This window comes from Galeopterus variegatus, unplaced genomic scaffold, assembly GCF_000696425.1.
Source record: "Galeopterus variegatus unplaced genomic scaffold, G_variegatus-3.0.2 Scaffold3569, whole genome shotgun sequence".
Lineage (NCBI taxonomy): Eukaryota > Metazoa > Chordata > Mammalia > Dermoptera > Cynocephalidae > Galeopterus > Galeopterus variegatus.
Window position 1 is genome coordinate 19,364 of NW_007729680.1, and position 20,095 is coordinate 39,458.

At 52.5% G+C, this 20,095-nt stretch overlaps 1 protein-coding gene across 1 annotated transcript in view; it reads left to right on the forward strand.

The window, feature by feature from the left end:
• The window catches only part of MAPKAPK3 (mitogen-activated protein kinase-activated protein kinase 3), a 29,507-nt gene extending 10,031 nt beyond the window's left edge, over positions 1-19,476 (forward strand). Inside the window, exons 2-10 of the mRNA XM_008585435.1 lie at positions 11,134-11,273; positions 12,158-12,222; positions 12,685-12,764; positions 14,587-14,710; positions 15,911-15,986; positions 16,343-16,467; positions 16,931-17,016; positions 17,308-17,388; positions 18,082-19,476. Coding sequence (XP_008583657.1) covers positions 11,134-11,273; positions 12,158-12,222; positions 12,685-12,764; positions 14,587-14,710; positions 15,911-15,986; positions 16,343-16,467; positions 16,931-17,016; positions 17,308-17,388; positions 18,082-18,234 — 930 coding nt within the window. The 3' untranslated portion in view covers positions 18,235-19,476. The remainder of the gene's footprint in view (positions 1-11,133; positions 11,274-12,157; positions 12,223-12,684; positions 12,765-14,586; positions 14,711-15,910; positions 15,987-16,342; positions 16,468-16,930; positions 17,017-17,307; positions 17,389-18,081) is intronic.
• The last annotated feature ends 619 nt before the right edge of the window (positions 19,477-20,095 follow it).

Below are 20,095 nucleotides of genomic sequence, written 5' to 3' on the forward strand. Positions count from 1 at the left end.
CCTTCCCCCCCCCCCCCCCACTTCTTAATTCTATGTCATCTCTGTGACATCTCCTCCAGGGAAGAGAGCAGCTGTCATTCTTCTGAGAGCTAAAAGATGTTGGGTCTCCTCTCTCCAGAGCTGGCCTGAAGCATGGCCTACTGGATGCCTCAGCAGGGGTCACCTGGACATGGCCTCACTTGTCCTGGTCACCCCTTGCTCACAGAAGGTGGCCACTGCCCTCTGTAACCCTGTGCTGGCTATGTGGGCATTATTGCAGCACAAATGGCCAGTTGGGGGCACATATTCTATGGCAAGGGTGGGGTCTTTTCATGAGGAAGGGCCACTGAAAGGACGTTATTTCTGAGATTAGAACAAAACACTTGTGTTTGCTAAAATTTTCCAGTCTTATGATAAAAAAATTCTATTTTTACACTGTTTAGAAGAAACAGAACCAGGGTAATGTTTCACAAATAATGTAGCTGATTTTGACAGAAAAATCCTTTTTTCCTCTGAGAAGTTAACGGAGGATAATAGAACCTGGATTTTCTGAGTAAGTACTCGGGGGCTCATAAGGGGTCAATATGGCCTCCCCACAGCCCCCTACAGGAAGGCTCTGGGTGGAATGATGGGATGTGGCCCCTGCCAGGGGCAGAGTGGCTTCTGATTCTGCCACTTACTGTGTAACTTCTGGGATGTGGGAGGAGGCCATAGCTCTCTCTGGGCCTCTTTCCCCACTTATAAAACAGGTGCCATGTGTGAGGAGAGTGCGTACTCATTTTACAGATGGGGAACTGGGGCTCAGGAAGGTTGAGGGACTGGCCCAGAGTCACACACTTTGCAGAAGGGGACATTGCTTAAAAGGATGCATGGAGGAATCAAGGGGTATAAATGTGTTTTCCACCTGGGAGAGTGGGGGCTGCCACAGAGAAGTGGGGATGTGTTGCCTCCTCCAGTTGATCAAAGCTGACAGCTGGGTTAGTTCCTTGGCTTGGGTCCCCAGCTCTCATCCTTGTTCCCCACTCCCCAGGGTCCCTCCCCTGAGATCAGCCACCCTCTCCCCACCCTGGAAGATCTGTACCCTCCTTACTGAGCCTTGCATAGCAAAACTTAGAGATTAATGATTCTTGGTCCACCTTTGAAAAGCCCAGTCTGAACTTGCCTTTTGGAGGATCTGAGACCATTTCCTGTGACCTGCTGGATTGGAGGGGGTCTACCTCCTCTGGGTCCCAGAGGCTGTATTTTCTTGAGTTCTGGAAAACAGGGAGGGAAAAGTGTGAGGCCACCTCCAAGCAAGACCCAGGGAAATCCTGAAGCCAGGAGCCCTCAAGCAAACCTTGAAACCCATTTCCACCCGTGATGCAGTAGCCTCTCAACATACTCAGTATGCGCTTGTCATTGTGTTAATTTGCATTCTGTGTGTGTTCTCATTCTATCCTCATGACTACCTGGGAACATGAGTACTGTCACTGTCCCCACTTTCCAGATTACACCAGGGAGGTTCAGAGAGGTTGAATGGCCTGCCCAAGGCCATAGGTGAGTGGGGGATGGAACTGGCCTCTGTGTCCAGGTCTGTCTGACCTGGAGCCCTATGGCAACAGCTGTCCTGCAGTGTGTGGTCCCTGGCCTGGGACAATGGGACCTTCTGGCCTGCCCCAACTAGCTCTCATGTTCCCACTGTCATACCCCCTCCCTGCTCAGCTCTCTCTTTCTGGAAGCATCCCTCCCACTCTCTCCACCTTCCCCAGACCTGGCATTTTTGCCTTTGTTTCCAGGTTGTCTGGGGCTGGGGAGAATCAGACAAACTGAGCCCATCAAAATTTAGCAAATTGAAGTAGACTGATGTACCTGAGGCTTGACAGTTTCAAAATGTGTGTTGGCTCTCCTGTCAGCAGTGTTTCCTGGGAAGACGCTCAGCTTCTCCCTCCCCTTCCAGGATTCTGTTGGGAAGAGGTCAAGGAGATTCCCAGCATGTCAGCTGCCCCCCTACCCTATCAGCCTAGGCCTAGAAGGAGAGTAGTTGTTTGGGGGCCTTCCTTGCTCCTGGGTTCCCTCGAAGGGGCTGGCCTTCCCCTTCTTGCCTGCTCTGCCAGGTTCTGGCTCTGGAAAGAGAGGAGAAGGGAAGAGAAGGAGCCAGGCACAGTTTCCCTGTACCTATATCCTCATCAAGTGCTCCAATTGGCAGTAGACTCCAAAAACGTGAGGACAGAGTGCCCATGGCAGCATTTTTAGCCCCAGCTCCAGGTTTGGCTCCCAGGCAAGGCCAGTAAATGTTGGCAAGAGCTAAGAAGGAATCTGTAAATGGGTAGGTCTCCCTGGGGATGAGGTTTGAATCCTGGTTCCCAAAGAACTCCCAGACTTGGAGATAGCCATGTATGAACATGTGACCTGGCGAAGCCACAAACCCCCCCTGAGCCCCAGTGTCCTCTATTGAAAGTGGTGGAAAACAATGCAGTCGTGGAAGGGCAAAGACTAATGGGTGTAATGTGCCTGGTACAGGGCAGGGGCTCCTTGAACATACGCCATTTTTGTGATAGCCACTAAGCTGCAGAGCCTGGTTTAGGCCCAGCGGTATGGGGCTGAGCTCCAGGGAGGAGCAGCCGGGCCTTCTCGTGTTTTCCCCAGGCTGGTGTTGTGGGGACGAGTGCCCACTCCAAGCCTCGCGGCTGTGTGGAAAGGGGGCGAAGCAGCTGTCTGCGTGATCCCTGCTCCCTGGAAGATGACAGGTATAGGTTCAAGTCTTGGATCTCACTATCCAGCTGTGTGACTTTGAGAGTGATAGTTTCCCCACAGGTACAAGGGTGCTGCTGGTTCTTCCCGGGATATGGTGAGCATTGTATGAGTTGGTGTCAGCACAGGCATGGCTGAGCACCAGGGACAGAGGGGTGCTGACACTGGTCTGACCCCATCATTCCCTGAGCAGCCAGCTGGGGCCTGGGCATTTGGGTCAGTGGTATCATGTGAGCCAACCTCCCTGGAACTGAGCCTGTGAGGAGGAGAGGTAAATGGACAGGGTGAGATGGAGGATAAGATGTGGTCAGAACTTAATGAAGCAAGGTCTGATCTGGCATGAGGCCAGCTAATCCATAGCTGCAAAATTGGTTCCATTAGCTCCCTTAATGAGCTACAAAAGCTGGGAAAATGAGTGTGTGAGAGAATAATGGCACATGTCTGAGGCTCTAATTTGAAACTGTGGCTAAAACCTTAGATTTGACACTACTGCCAGCTCTCCAAATAGCACTGATGCCCTTGGGAAGAGAGAGGGGAAGGGTGGTGGTGGGGGGGCAGGGTTCCAGCTTTCTAAAGACATGCTGAGGTCTTGAAGGAAATTCCTGCTTCTGAACCCTGAACTTGGGGTCAGTCCCATCCCTGATGTCTGTCCCCAGAGCAGAGGCCAAGGCTGTGGCCCATCTCTCAGTGGACAAAACAGCCAGCAAGGGTCACACTGGCTGGCCAGGGCCAAATGTGTTAATAATCCACATGGGTGCCAGCAGCACAAGGCAGGGGTGGTCTTTACAAATGGCTGTGAAATGAATCCTGTTATTCCAGGGGTGTCTCTTATAAAATGAGAGATGTGCCTCCATGGGAAAGAAATATCCCAAATAACCATAGAACTGGGAGCCAGAAGAGATCTTAGAGATGACTGAGTTGAAACTTCTTGTCAAGAAGAGAGTAAGGAGGGACAAAGTGCTTTCTTTTGTCCGCAGCTTCTCTCTGTAGAGAACAGGGGAAACTCACAATGAAAAAATAAGAATCGAAACTTTCATATAACGTTCTGTTTGGTTTTGCTGCCTGAGTGTTTGGTGTTGAGCATGTGCACTGTGGTTTAATCAGCATTGAATCAATGGCCTGCCCTTGCCTGAGGGTGAGATGAGTCCCCTGAGGTGGGAGAGAAGGTGTTGGGGGGACATACCAGTCCTTGTCGCTTCTCTCCTCTCTGTCCTCTGTCACAGAACAAAGCTGGAATCCCAAGAAAGTAAAGGGCCTGGTAATGTTATCTCAGCACTCCTGGCGGCCGTACCAGGCAATATAGTGCCATGTGCTGGCCTCAGTCTTTATGGGCAAATCTGTATTACATATGTTCATTTGAATCTTGCTGTACTTTTTGCAAAATTGCTGTTGAAGGCGTTGCCAGAATGTTTTACTTTTCCCTCATATAAGGTTTGATGCTAAATCCCTAAAGAATTTGATCATGGAAAAAGTTCAGAGTGTCTGTGTCTTCATGGGATGATGAAAGCAGCAGAGCCTACCTACTTCCCTTCTTTGCCAAGATTTCCAGGAAGCTCAGAATTAAAATTTGTCCTCATGTACAGTTAAGAACGTAAACGGGTTTCTGGTACATTTTATCTTTTTCTTCATTCTAAGGAGAATCTGATGTTTTTGTTCTATTTGGCTTCTATCATGCTGTAGAATAGTAAAATGCTTGAATCCTGTTGTCGATAAGCAGGGCCTGTGGAAATAATGGGACTTTGAGTGCCTCATGGGGTAGTGAGAGGAACTAGATCCCTGGCCTCCAGGAGGTTCCCTTTGCTGTAGGGCTGATGCCTTTCAGGTTGTGGGTTTTTGTGAAATCCAGAACTTCAGCTTTTGAATTTGTTACTGCCTCATTGATGGAAGAGATTAAAAGTCAGCTCTCTTTCCCCCGGAAAGAGTGGGTGTTCTGGCAGAGGCCACAGAGCAGGTTGGCCAGGACTGTAGGTTAACTTGCCAGGGCTGTGGAGGTTGGGGTTTTGTTTGGGGGGTGCTGGAGGAAGCTGCTTATCCAGACTGGTGGCCTTGATGCCTCCTGTGTGTGAGAGACAGATGAAGATACCGTAAACTCTTTTACTTTAGAAGAGCCCAGCTCTGGGCCGACCCCGCGGCACACTCGGGAGAGTGCGGCGCTGGGAGCCCAGCAGCGCTCCCGCCGCGGGTTCGGATCCTATATAGGGATGGCCGGTGCACTCACTGGTTGGGCACGGTGTGGCCGTGGCCGGTCACCAAAAAGACAAAAAAAAAAAGAAGAGCCCAGCTCTGGGGTGAGATAGATGGAGACATTGGTTGTATGGGTGAGCATGTGGACCTGGGTAGGTGGCCCTTCCTTGGCTGGGGGGTGGCTGGAGATGGGTGTTGGGGGCTGGTTCCTAAGGCTATATCTTTACAGAGTTGCTGAAAACATACCAGCTCTCTTTGATGCTCTAGGAAGACAGAGTGCTTTTCCAACTCTGGGCAATGAGAGGTGTTGGGCTCTATAGTGGAGATGGGGCCTCGGTGGGAGAAGAGATCTGAATGGAGGGATCAGAGCTTGGTTACCTTCTTGAGCAAGGCTGTCACAGGTTGAATTGTGGCCGCAAGACCCCCAGTCTTTCTTGTACACCTCTCTGGGGCTAGTTTTCTGCTAGGCACTTCAGTGAAATAGAAAATATTGGATGAATAAATAGGCAGATGGGTGTATCCCACTCTCTAGGAGTTCAAACTCAACATCACAGAGGGGGAAACACATGCATGTCCATGGGCGGACACCCAACCCCATCCTCCACCCTATACTACCTAAACACCCATGCAAGCACCCCTACACGTGCATGTATGCATGCATGCACACACTCATGTTCCTGTGCACATAGATGCCACCCCCTAACTCTCCCCATACCCCTACATATGTACACACCCACGGACTCATGCACACATTTATTTTAAAACAAGTTTCCCAAGTCTTGTGCAAGCTGTGGCTTTGGCCGATGCCTCTCCAACTTGGAAACAACCGCTCCTCTCATTTCTCCTCAGGGAGGGGTTGTCTGGATGGTCTCTCAAAAGTCCTGTTCTCCCTCTGCAGCTTTGCCATGCTGCATGCAGCTGGAGGCCCCAGGGCAATGACTTCATTCTCCTAAGCCTTTCTTTCCTCAATCTGTAAATCAGGCTAATGGTCCCCACCCTGCTTGCCTCACAGGGTGGCACCAAGCATTCCCATGAGATAAGAGACAGCAGAGTGTTTTGTAAACTGCAAATTGTTTTCCAAACAGGCAAATGCTGCTGTTGTTTTCCCAGCTCTGGAGCCCGAGAATTTCTCCACCCACACATAAGCTCTGTCCTTGGGTGGGAAAGGACATGGCTTGGAGGTGGCAAGGGGGCCTGGCCTGTTCTGAGGCCCCCATTCCACCTGGCGATGCTGGAGGGGCACGGGCAAGTGTCTGTATAGGGAATAGGCCCCTCTGCTTTCAACTTGTTCTGGGGTTCACTGGCTGGTGAGGTTGGTAGGAGTCTCGGCCATCTGGCTGCTGGCTCTGGGAGCAGGTGAGAGAATTTGGCCACGGAGGATGAGGGGAGAAGGGAGAGGTGGAAACCACTGCATCAAAGCCTGAGGACAGAGCTTTGTCATTTGTTCAAGGAAATGTCATCTCAAATTTGATGCTTGTTGAGCTTCAGAAATGGGGGCCATACCTCAAGTATAACCAGGAGCTCCCGTCCTTAGGAGAAAGCCAGGGTTCCACGTCACAGGTGTTTGTGTGTGTGTGTGTGGTGTGTGTGTATGTATGTGTGTGCGCCTGTGCCTATTGGGCACTAGCTGGAGCTGTGGAGCTGCCCAGGTGCCATCACAAGCCCTTCAGCTTTGGTGGACCCTTGGGGAGCTCAGGGGACATAGGATGGGAGTGAAGAAAGATGGGGGTCTGTTGGATTGTCAGAAGCTCCCTCCCCATCTTCTTGTCTTCCCAGCTATGACTGGGGACCAAGACACCATTGTCCATTCCAGGTAGCCCCCAGTGGGCTTAGGTGTGTGGACATGGAGTCCATGGAGACCTAGAGGCTGCTCCATGGGGACAGTGATGTGGGAGTGAAACTACAGTAAATACATTGCAAGAAACTCCTGTCCAGAGGTTCCCCTTGTTACTCCTTCCTCCCCCTGACCCCATCTAGGCCAAGCCCTGCAGCTTAACAATGGGGAAACAGAAGCCCAGAGAGGAAATGGGACTGGCCCAAGGAGTTGAACCTGGACCTCCTGTCTCTTGGCCCTGTGCTCATTCCCTTGCCTGGGAAGATGAAGCTCTTGCTTGGGGACACCTTTCATGATAGTGTGGAGTCATGTTCCTGAGTGAATGAAGCCAACTTCATTCAATGTAGCAATGCCTGTGGATTGGAACAGTCATAGTAGGCTTCCTGGAAGAGGAAGTAAAGTCTGGTTCACCTGAGAGGGTAGGTGAGGTACAGGCTGCCCTTGGGCAGCAGCGAGCAAGTTTGGCTATGTTGTCATGTCTCCCGCTTGCTGAGCCTCTTTGGGGCCTCAATTTCATCTTATCTTGTCCTCATGACGGTTTGAGAATGTTTCTTCTCATTCTCACTTTATAGACTTGTTCGTTAAATCTACAAATATTATCTGAGCCAGTGCTCTGTGCCAGGCTCTGTGCCCCAGTACTGGGACCCAGAGGTGAGCAGGCAGACTGGCTATGGTCTGTGGGCCTGCAGTGTGATGAGGGAGGCAGTGCAGTGCCTGCCTGGCTTGGGGAACAGCGTGTGATCTGGGACCAGCTACTTCCCCTCTTTGTGCCTCAATTTCTCATCTAAAAAATGGTGATAATAAAGTTCTTTCCTCCTAATATTTATAAAGTGCTCCAGACAGAGCCAGCACATTGAAACTGCAATATCTGTAAGTGTGTGTTTAAAGAGTCGTCAGAGGAACAAGCTAATTGCAGGTTGTGAGCAAGTGCTGCTCAGAAGGTAGAAAGGGCTATGACGTGAGAGCTTTCTGGGGAGCTCAGAGTGTTTTCTGTCTTGTTGGGGGTATGTGTCCCAGGGATGTATCCAGTTGTCACAACTCATTGAACTGGACCCTTGAGACCTCTACATTTTACTGTAGGTAAATTGTACCCCAATAAACAAAGCATATATATAAAGAATGAAAAAATAAAGGGTGAAGAAAGAGGGACTCTTGAAGTCCTTTCTAGACAAGGTGGTCAGGGAGGGCTTCTGAGAGGAGGTGACATTGATGGGAGTCCTGGAGGAGGAGAAGTTTCTGGGTATGGGGAAGAAAGATGAGGAGAGGCTCTAGGAGCTTTGGGGCTATGTTCAGCGTCAACCCAAAGAGTCAGGAGTGACAGCTCAGGGGATTTCTTGGCAGTTGGCCCTGGGTCGGCTCAGGTCCAGGGCTCTGGCTCCTGTGATCTCCCCTGCAGAGAAGCCAGTAGGGACATTTATTGTTTCATCTGGGGACAGCCCTCTCCCTGCCCCATGCCTATTCTCAGGGCCTTGGCACTTGGAGGACTATTTTAATCCATGTGGGAAATGGGTTCCTAAATATGGACTGAGGCAGGAAGCATTGAGAGGCTCCAACTCAGAGCAGCTCCACCTGCTCCTCCACCTCAGCAGAGCACAGGGTGCAGGCCCAGGCTGTGAGGCTCTCTGGCCCCTCCTTGGCCATCTACCTCCCTGCACCTCTCCCTCTTGTACCTTCTGCCCCCCTCCAGCCCCATGCCCATCCTCCCATCCTTTATTTGCTCAAAAGCCCAATGTTTCCTGCCACTCCCCAGCCAGGGACCCCCAGGTTAACCTAATCTGCCTCTACCCTCAAGCTGCTCCCATCCTAGTAGGAGGAACAGAGGCAAAAACATTGGGAGAGGTGCTGGGAGGATTTTCCAGAGGCAGAAACTGGGCCCAGGTTTCTCAAAAAGAAAGAGTTGACCCAATGGAGAAGGTGGGGCAAGAATGCAGGTGGCAGAGACCAGCATAGTCAGAGACATGGAGACTTGAGAGAATGAGGCCTGTTTGGGAACAAAAGGTACATCATTCTGGCTAGAAAAAAAGTAGTTTGTGACCAGGAGTTGCAGGAAATGGGGTGGGAGAGGAAGATAAGCCCTGAGTGCCAGGGGAGGAGGTGATGTTTATCTGGAGGACATGGAGAAGTGGTCAATGGCCACTGGTGGAGATGAGGCAGAGGGAGAGAGGCAGGATCCCATTGAGAATGTCCACCTGTGGGCTCAGGTTTTATGAGAAGAGAGAGGATTTTCCCGTGGGGTGAGATGCCAGCCTAGGAAGCCTGATAGGAGATGGTCAAGTCAGGCTGGGAAGGAGGGGATGGAGCAGGGCAGGGGGAAAGTTAGGAGGGAAAGGAGTAAAGGGGTGCAGTGAGGGAGGTTGGTGCATCTTGGGTCCTGTGGCTAAGGACTGGGGTATCCCTGGCTCGAGCTGCCTCAGGACACAGGGGAGGCCAGCTGGTGTGGTGAATGGGGGTGGCCGAGCCCTCTGTGCCCAGCACTGTGAGAAGAAGCTAGTGCTCAGGAGCTGTGTGGGCAGATGGAGGGGTGCCCTGGGAGGCAAGGACAGCAGGAGCAAGGGACCCATAGTGTCCTGGCTAGGAGCGTCTGTCCAGAGCAGCCTCCATACACACCCATGGCCTGGTCTGGTTAATGGAGCAGGGACACCAGAGCTGGTAGAGGGCGTGTCCAGCCCTTGGCTTCCTGTACTCCTTGCACCAGGCTGGGGTTGAGGAGGGCAGCTCCAGAGCTGGAGGAGCAGCCAAGGGGCAGCAGATTCAAGAAACCACTGCCTTCCTCTCCACTCCCTGGGATGCCACTTACCCGAATTTACCTTCACCTAGAGAGCTTTGTCCCAGAGCCTACCACCCATGGTACCCCATGTAAAGTAGCTTGGTTCACCCCATCCTGCAGAGGAGGAAACTAAGGCCAGGTGCAACCCACAGTTCTGAGGCTGTTGAGCAGGGCAGGGCAGATCCAAGCTCTGGGCTTGGACATCAAGCCTGGTCTTCAGCCCTTCTCAGTTAGGAAAGAAAATGTGGCTGGGCCTTGGGTGCACAACCCTGCCAGGGGATGGCTTGTCTCTGCTCTCCCCATTCTGGGCCATCTCCCCTTGCATGCTGACTTCTCCTCCCACTACAGCTTCTCCGATCAGTGGTACTCCAGGGCCTTGCTCATTTCCGATGATCTATCTTATGGTTGGCAGCCGTGGGCTAGGGTTGAGTTAACCTGAGCAAGGATCCTGACACCCGCCCACCTAATGCCTGCCTTGCTGTGATGCATCCTGTGGAGATGACTTATTACTCCATTTTACAGAGTTGTGGGCTGTGGCTTGGAGCTGTGAATGTTCCATGAAGTCACACGGAGTCGTCGGCGGAATTCAATCCCAAACCCGCATCTCACTCTATCTGACTGTCGTCTCCCTCAGCTAGGGTTTTCTGCCCCCAGTCTCTACCTCTGGATCTTCACCTGGGGTCTGTAGGCATGGGATGAGGGTGGAGGCTGGGCAGTCAGGTCACCTTGAGGTGGCCCCACCTCTCCAGCAGTGAGGGTGGTATGGCTGCCCTGGCCCTGCACAGCAGTTCTCAGGGAAGCTACCGTGTTACCCTGGAAGCTGGGGACTGACTGGGTGGTCATGATCAAACAACTCATTTTAGAAGCCCTTCTTTTAGTAATGACAGTTTTATTCCCACACCCACTCCTGGAGAATTTGAAGTCTTAATTACTGTCATTCCTGTAGCAGTGTGGCCTGTCTCTCTCCAGTTTGGGCTGTGTTCCATCATGAGGGATGGACTCATGGACACAGGCCTCAACCCCTGCTTGAGGAAGCCTGCCGTCATGCTGCAGCACTCTGCTGGTCACACTAAGACTTGCGGGGCAGATTTGCATGTCAGCACAGCCCTAGTGTCCTCTGCTTTGTTTTTGTCTCGCACAGAGGTGCTGGATGAGGATCATAGAGAAGGTGCTGAGGGTGCCATCCTGTGCACTCTACATGCATAATTCACAATTCTGGCCTTGGTAATGGAGTAACTGTATCATCCCCATTGTAAAAATGAGGCTCGAGGGATGTGTGCCTCTGGCTTGGGGTCCCATGGCTGATGTGTGATTTGACTACAAAACCCACTCAATTTCCACTTCATTTGCTGCCCCTGAGAAGGGGCTTCTCTGGCCTCTGGGCCTCTCTAGTCTGTCAGCCACTTCCCAGATCATCCCTGAGCTACCAGCCAAGCTGTTTGAGCACAGGGCTGACCCTCAAGTCCAGAGGCTCATTAGACCACGAGTCAGGGAAACCTGGATTCGAATCCTCATTCTGCCATCATATGCTGTGTGACCTTGGGCAGGTCACAGGCCTCTTTAAGCTTACTTGTTTTTTTCTGCAAAGTAAGGGCAGTGGGCTCTGAGCCTGACATTCTCTGTGCCTGCACACCTACAGCTCCTGTATGACAGCCCCAAGGCCCGGCAAGAGGTGGACCACCACTGGCAGGCCTCGGGTGGCCCCCACATTGTGAGCATCTTGGACGTGTATGAAAACATGCATCATGGCAAGCGCTGTCTCCTCATCATCATGGAATGGTATGTCATCCCACTTTGCCTTGGTGCCCCATTGGTACCTCTGTGGCCCCTAGGCTTCTAGGAGCTTTCTCTGTTCTTCAGATAGCAGCTCTGGGTGCCACCTCAGCCCCTGAGGGATAGTGGAACATGGGCCCCATGTGTGGGTCCCCAGCTCCTCCCTGTCTGCCTTTTAAGTCCTCCCTCCCCCCACAGGTTAGCCAGCTCTTAAGATTTTGAGTTTATATCCTGGTTCTGCCGCCCACTAGCTGTGTGACCGTGGGCAGCTGCTAACCTCTCTGAATCTCTCTAAGGCACATGTAAAATATAGAGGAAGATCTTAATGTAGTATTCATTCTGTGTCTGACTCCATTCTAAGTGCCCCATGTGTATCACATATTCAATTTTCATGACTGTGTGAGGTTGGTGCTATTATCCCTGTTTTACAAGAGGTAGCTGAGGCACAGGGAGGTAAAGAAAACAGCCCAGGGTCACACAACAGTGTGCCTGAAAGGTGGAGCCCAGGGCACAGCACAGAGTAGGAGCTCACAGAACAATGGTCATGATGATAATTGACATCTCATTCCATGTTTGAGGAAACTGAGACTTGGATGAGGTTGGAGCTGCCTAAGACCTACCAGCCAGATAGGGATAGTGTCACTGGAAACACAGGGGCTTCCCAGCAGGGATCAGAACCCACCACCCTCTCCTAGTTCTAAGAGTTCAGTTCAACCCATCCAAGCTGACAGCTCACCAGGTACCAGGTTCTGCAAGGCACAGGGAGGCTGACAGTGGCTATTCTCCTGGGAAGAAGCAGTAGGACCTGACACTTGGGCCAATGATTCAGGGCAGAGGCAGGTTGATGCCCGATTCTCCCCCTCTCTGCTTACAGTCACATTCTCTTCCAGCATGGAAGGTGGTGAGTTGTTCAGCAGGATTCAGGAGCGTGGTGACCAGGCTTTCACTGAGAGAGGTATGTACACACAGCCGGACCAGTGGTGGATTCAGGGTAAGAGGGACATACCAGAGTTGCTGGGCAAGGCCCTGCTTCTCTCTCTGCCTCAGTCTTCCCATCTGAACAAGAGAGGGTGGGAGAGAGTGTCCATGACTCCAAGAGGTTCTGTGAGTCTGTGAGACCTTATTGGAGATGAACGCTTGGGATGGAGGCCTCAAAGTCTCTTGGTGCTGACCAGCAGTTGAGTTGGAGAGAGATAGCTTAGGCCTGAGAAAAGAGGTCCAGGTAGGTTGGGGGCATCCTTGGAGTAAACTGGGGTGTCTGGGAGTTCTGGGACAGAGGTTCTGGGTACAGGAGTGCTGTTGCCATCTTGTGCTGGCCTGCTAGATGGTGCCCAGGAGGGATGATAGGGTGGGAGCTCCCAGGTTACCTGACCTTTGGGTAGCATCACTGATCCCCTCCCCCTGTCTGTGTCTTCAGAGGCTGCAGAGATAATGCAGGATATTGGCACTGCCATCCAGTTCCTGCATAGCCAGAACATCGCCCACCGAGATGTCAAGGTGAGGCTCCAGGACCCAGGTTGGGGAACCAGGGGAAGGGGTACTATCCCACTCCATAATCCCTGATGGTTCCCAGCACCTGCTGCATGGAGGCCAAGTTCCTTGGTCAGCATTCACAGCCTCTGCTCCCTGGCCCAGACTACTCTTAGCTTCTTCTCTCATGGTTTCAGCATACTCATTCTGCTCTTACCAGATGGGTCTCCTTGTTTGCTTTAAATACTGTGTATTCCCAATAGTCATAACAATTACTGAGTGACTACCTCAACCCAGTAGGCCTTGACAAGCATCTTGTTTAATCCTCACCCAGCCCTGTGAGATAGATGCCATTATCCATTTTACAGATGAGGAAACCGAGACTCAGAGGGAGATTAAGTGGCTTGCCTGAGGCTGTGTAGTTACTGCACTGAGATTCATTCATTCATTTGTTCACTTGTTTAGTAAGAAATTTTGTGTACATGCAATGTGCCAGGTCTCAGGCAGGGGCTTCCTGGTACTGTTGGGGCTTCTGGGAGGTCACAGCCAGACAGATTACACCCTCTAACTACAGCATTTTAAGGGAAAGAAGCCATTTGCTGGGCACTGGAGGAAGGAACAGAGGAAGTCCCAGTTGCTGGGCCTGCTTGCTCTTCCAGTAAATGGCTTTGAGGGACGTTCTGGAAGCTCAGCTGTCCAAATATGCTATACTGGAAGGACTGGGTCTTAGAGGTCATTGCAATCAGATGAATGAAATGCAAACTGATGCAGCCTTGCATACACATGCACACATGCATGTGCGCACATAAACATGTATGTGTGAGCCACAATCAGAACAGAATCTGCACCTCCTTGGCCCTCTGCCCCAGGCCTAGAGCCATTTTCCTATTGGCTTATTTCCTCCCAAGACTGGGCGGAAGAGAGCTGAGGGTGCACTTGCTGCCTCAGGCCCTTCCTCTGGCTGAGGACTCCCAACCTGTGCAGTTATCCTTGGATTCTGGATACATGTGGAGCCACAGCAAACTCACCTTCTGAATCCTAGCTTTACCTTGGCCCTGGCTTCTTGTTTTCCCAAGAGGAGAAAATCCTTCTGCAGAAGAGATTCCCTTGTATTGACTAAACCTTCTTCTCTGTTTGAATTCCAATCCAAGGTCAGATCATCTCAAACAGAACCTGAGAAATAGATTCCACAGGCTCCAAATGGGAGCTCCATTTAACACCCTCTTCTTCTACCTCAGCTGTACTTGGGGGTCCCTCATGCTCCTCTCCATGAGCTTAGATCCTATTTGTTCATTAAAAGCCAGTTTCAGGGCTACCTCCTCCATGTACACCTCTCCACCGTCCTCATCTGCAGTGCCTCTCTGTACTTTACAACCAGAAAGACTTGTCTCTGTGCAGCTCCTGGAGTCTGGACCGTGGAGGCCTTCTCTCCTGCAGTTGTTGTCCTGTGGGTCCTGTGGGCTTAATTTTGGGCTGGGTGTGGGAAATGTGCTTGGCAGCACTGGCTCTGAGCAGTCTGCCTTCCCTCCGTGGCACCCTCATTCTGGCATTTCATGGCAGCATCACCGACTCAGGATCAGAAGTTCCTACCCCTAGGCTCTCTATGGCACTTGGTCATTCCAGCCTTGGCTGAACACCCGCCTCACTTTCCCCACTGTGGATGAAGGTGTTATGTTGATCCTCTCTGTATTTGGCCCACATTGTTGGTGGCCAAGGCCTAGGTGTTTTTATGAGATGGACCTGGCTCCTTCTGCATTGGGATGGAGGGGAGGGAGTCTGAAGATCACTTTGGGGCTCTGCTCCCGCATGATACCTAACTCCAAACCAATATTTTCCCTTCCCGGCCTAGCCTGAAAACCTGCTCTACACATCCAAGGAGAAAGATGCAGTGCTTAAGCTCACCGACTTTGGCTTTGCCAAGGAGACCACCCAAAATGCCCTGCAGACACCCTGCTACACTCCCTATTATGTGGGTGAGTTCTTGGGACATGGTTTGTACCTTCCCACCCTAACTATACACTGTATGGGGCAGGCAGTGGGTTGCAGAAACCAAATGGTTAAAGCCCAGTGAGAAGGGAGGGGAAGAATTCTGTCTGCATGGAGGTGGGTGAGGTGGGGGGCCGGAGGCTGCAAAAATATTCTCCCAAACTTCAGCTTCTGCTTTTGAAAATAGATCCAGGAAAATTCTGGCTGTGGCCTGTTAGCTGAATGACATCACAGTAGCTCTAAATATATATGTGATGAAAGGCTGCCATCAGCTTGGGACAGAGCCCAACCGTGGTTGTTTTTCTCCAGTTTTTATCTTCCTGGGATTCATATTCAGAAAGTGGGCAGGCCTTTCCTCCTACTTTAGAGGGACACAGGGTACCGGCTACCTGCCTTGTGAGAGAGGGTCCCTTAGTCCAGGGCATGGATGGGGCCTGGGGGCATACACATACTCATGCTTCCTGGAAAAGATCCCTTCTCCCCTATAACTAGGGAGCCCCCAGATCTGGAAAAGCCCCTGCCAAAAGTGCCCCTTGCCTGAGAATGAGGTGATGACATAAGGCTCATCTCCCTCAGGAGAGACCTTCTGGGAGGGCTGCCGAAGGGGTGGCAAGCCCTCTGAGACAACTGAAATGGCACCCTCTTTACTAGTGTGTATATTGCAGCATTTTTACTTAGAAATCTTCTGGCCTGCACACCTCATTGCATAGATAGGAAGACCAAGGCCCCATGGGTTGGTGGCCAAGCTGACAGTGGAATGCAGAGCACTGCTCCCAGCTCCTCCTTGCCCATGACCTAGCTGTGCATTCAGGGAGGCAAGGATACAGGGCAGCTGGTGGGCTGAGGCCCTCCTTGCTTATGTCAGGACCCACTTGCCCTCTTCTACCTCAAGCCAGAGACTGGCCTTCTCCTCCTCTTCTCCCTCACCAAGGTTGAGACTGGCAGAGGGGCCCAGGGCCCAAAGGAGCTAGGGGGCTGTCTGCAAGTGGTTTATTTTTTCTGGGAGCTTTTTTTTCTCCCTCAACTTCACACACATGCTGCCTTCCTAGAAGGTGCCAGACACCAGTCTGCTCTGCCCTACCTCCCAGCCTGGGCACCTGCTCCCCACCTTGCCCAGGATTCAGGCTCCCACCTGGGCTCCAAGACCCCTGGAGCTGAGAGTCCTCCTATGCCCTCTGCCTTGGCAGCCCCTGAGGTCCTGGGTCCAGAGAAGTATGACAAGTCGTGTGACATGTGGTCTCTGGGTGTCATCATGTACATTCTGTGAGTACCATCCCACCCCCTGCTTCCACTTCCTGCCCCCACCCCCACTATGCACCCTCAGTACCACTTCTGCCTGCCCCCCTGCCATGTCCTGGTGCGGGGCTTGTGTGCCTCACTCCTCGTGTAGGCTGCCCTTCCCTTCTGATCAGGGGACCCCACTCCTTTAGGCTGCCCGATAGACTCCCCATGCCAAGGGCTGATGGCATTCCTGGGATGTGCCCAGGAGTCCAGAAGTCTGGTATTATTGCCATTGTGTCTGGCTGTCTGTCTTCCCACTTGGGGGTTTGGGGTGGAGAATGGGTCCACGCTGGCACTGTCCCCTACCCCTATGATGAATGACTTCCTCCCTCCCCCAGCCTGTGTGGCTTCCCACCCTTCTACTCCAACACGGGCCAGGCCATCTCCCCAGGGATGAAGAGGAGGATCCGCCTGGGCCAGTATGGCTTCCCCAATCCTGAGTGGTCAGAGGTATCTGAGGATGGTGAGTGAACTTCTCTGCCCCAGCCTGTCCCCCAGGCTCCTGTGGCCCTCATTCTGGGAGACATTACTTTGGTGTCAAACTAACCTATGTTCAAATTCTGGCTCCCCTACTTCCCAGCTGTGTGACCCTAGGCAGGTCACTTAACCTTTTTGAGCTGCAGTTTCTGCATATGCCAAATGGGCTCAAAACTTGCCTCCTCAAAACTACCTCTAACTCCTATTCCCTGTTCATATTTTTCCTTCTGGGGAACATAAACAAGTCTGCCCTGTATTAGTTATCTATTGCTTCTTAACAAGTTATCCAACAAGAAAGTTGTAAGCTCACCATTTCTGTGAGTTAGGAATTTGGGAGCACCTCAAGCCCTTGCCCCAACAGAACTTGTGGTCTGTGGGAAAGTGTGGGGAGACTGATTCTGAGGAGCCCTGAAACCTCACCTCTCCCCTCCCGTCCCTGACCTCCCCAGCCAAGGAGCTGATCCGCCTCCTGCTGAAGACAGACCCCACAGAGAGGCTGACCATCACACAGTTCATGAACCATCCCTGGATCAATGTGAGCACCTCCTCATCCCACACTAGGCAGGCTGTCAAGCTGGAGCAGGGCTGCCCGGCAGGAGGGTGGGGGCTCTGGAGGCCCTGGTGTATGGCTGGAATGGGCCTGTGCTCACAGATGTGTAGTAGTGCCTCACCTACAACCTGGCTTTGCCCTTGCCCCAGTCAGGCTTCTTTACCTCTTTGAGCCTCAGTTTTCCCATCTGAGACTGGGAGGAGGAGGTGGGTGGGGGAGCCAGTGCTGTTCCAATTGTCTCCAGGTTCTAATCCATGGTCTTGGGGTTCCTTCCAGCAATCAATGGTGGTGCCACAGACCCCACTCCACACAGCCCGAGTGCTGCAGGAGGACAAAGACCACTGGGATGAAGTCAAGGTGGGTGGACTCTGCCTTGGTCTCCCTGAAGATTCCAGAGTTTTGGAAAAAGGGACTCCAGGGTGGGTGGCTACCTGTGCCTGAAGCACAGGGCATCAGTGACTGCCCCTGTGGTCCAACCGTGGCACTCTGAGCGTTTGGCTGCACTACCGCAATTCAAAGTGGTGCTCCTGGCTCATAACTTCAATGAAGAGGAGCTTTGGGCCAGGGGCTTAGTCAAAGGGCTTTGGCCATAACCTCTCTTACAACCAACATTTGGGAAGGTGGTCAGCCTGGTTTTAGACTCAGTTGAGGCCAGGTTTGAGCATATGGGGTAGCTCAGAGCCTTGGGGCATATAGGGTACAATCTTCAGGCCCCAGTGCCCTGGGTATCCAGCAAGATGGCATTCTCTGCAGGCCTTGTGGTTCTGAGCAGGTGGCATGAGTTCAGTACTCTGTCCCACTCACCCTCAGTGTGGTCCCAGGGAGTCAGTATCCTTTCTGTGCCTTCATGGAAAGCTCAGTGTCCACCACAAAGGGCTATAGTGAGGATTATGTGATATGAGGGGCTTGGCCCAGTAGTGGGCACTAGAGCAGTACAGGCTGTCACTGCCATCAATGATGTTATTAAGGGGCTGCCTAGGCAGGTGGGTGATGGCTCTTAAGGTCAGTACATCCTGACCTGTTAGTGCCCCCTACCACATCTGTTCCCAGGAGGAGATGACCAGTGCCCTGGCCACCATGCGAGTGGACTATGACCAGGTGAAGATCAAGGACCTGAAGACCTCTAACAACCGGCTCCTCAACAAGCGGAGAAAAAAGCAGGCAGGCGGCTCCTCAGCCTCACAGGGCTGCAACAACCAGTAGCTCATGGGGCCTTGGAGAAGCCACGCCTCTCAGGCTGGGTGACAGACTGGAGTGTGCTGAGGACCCTGAATTATTCTTTTAACAAAAGGATTATTTCGTTTTGTTTTAATTTGTTGCTTGGAACTTCAAGATGGAAGACCGTGACCTAAAACCTCCTTCAGGGCTTCAGCCCAGGCTCAGAGCCTAGAGAGGGGCAGAGCCTAGGGGCTGGGGAGCCACCTACTGCAGCTGCAGTGCTTTTGGCCAGGGTGGCCTGAGTGAGGGCTCAGTTCTATCTTACCCTGGGGGCATGTCTTTCACCTTCTAGGCCACTGGGAGTTGTGGCTGGGCTTCCCTTCTTCCACGGAGACACCCTCCTGCAGGGTGGGCAGATGGGCCCAGCCTTGAGAAAGGCATTGGCCACTGGTTGTCATGGTGACCAGAGACAGTGTTGCTATCTGTGAATGCTGAGTGAGTGAGCAAGGGGGGGGAGGAGGGGCAACCGAGCATCCACCTCTTCCTTCTTGCAGAGGCTAGTCTCTCTCACACTGGCTGCACTTCTTAGGCTCACCCCTCTTCAGTCTCCCTGAGGCTGCATGGTCCAGTCTGCCTGCCTCCCTGGGTGGTCCATTCCTGCCTTGCTGCAGCCCCAGCCCAGATGGTACTCAGATTTCTCCCTACAAGGAGTCCCTGGGCCTAGCCATCCTGTCAGTACCTCCTAACCAAAGGGTGGTTTCTCATCACAACTGAGGTAGGGGGTATTTTTAGCCTTTTTCCACTTTGGAAAATGTCACTGTGACAAAAGCTAGTACAGTTCCCCTGCCTCTACCTGCTCACCAGATCCCAGGCAAGAAAGCCCCTCTCTGTTGATACCAGAGGTTGCCTTTTGGAGATCTTTTGTGAGTGGATGGTTGGGGGAAGGGCAAAGAGGCTCCCCATTAACCGGGGGTCTCTTTCTATACTCTGAGTCAGACCTGAAGTGGTAGAGGGCTGCTGAGCAGTGTTCAGAAAGAAGGTTCTGGTCCTGACTTTGGCCTAAGTCAGAACAGAGAGGGCCCTTTTCTGGCTGATCCGGGTTTACCCAGCCCCACTCTGCTCAAGGTAGCCTCTGAGTGCTGAGTGCCTGATAAGAGCCTGACAAGTGCCTGACACCTAGCCTTGTTCCTGGCCCCTCTCTCCCTGTGTAGGAAACCCTAAACTATGTCAGGACAACACTGCTGGGTTTTACACCCAGATATTAATAAACACCATTTTGGCATTTTCCCCCAGTTTCTGGGTTTCTCTTTGTCAGGGGTGGACAAAAGTGGCCTGAGGGCAGATGCTCACTAGGGGTTTCACCCCAACTGGAGAGGTTGCCTCAAGCCTTGTAAACATGCCAGGCCGACTCCAGGGCCACTGCATCCTCACTAGGCATGGAAAGGTCAGAGGAGCTGAGGGATGGCAGCATGCCCCCAGCTCTGTGCCGCCCCTGTGCACTGTATATGATGTGACACCCACCCCCGGCCCTGTGTGTGCCAGCGTCTGCCCACAGTGGCCACCCCCAGCTGTGTGCCAACCTGCTGAAGGGCAGGCAGAGTGCCTGCTGCAGCACTGAGCTATTTTCAGAAGCTGCCAGATTTCATTTGGCAGCAAGAATATCAGGGAGGGAAGGGGATGGAATGCTGGAAGACTGTCTTTTGACTACTCTGGCAACAGAGCACCATAACCCCTTGGGAGCCCTTGCAGGCAGCCTCGAGCAGGGCCCTCACTGTGGCATTTCTCCCCCAGCTCCTATCATGAAACCTTCTAGTTTTCCAAGAGCTCATCTGGTGCCTGCAGCACCCCTCCTCGGTCCACCCCCCCCCCCCCCCCCCCCCCCCGGGGGGAGGGGGGGGGGGGGGGT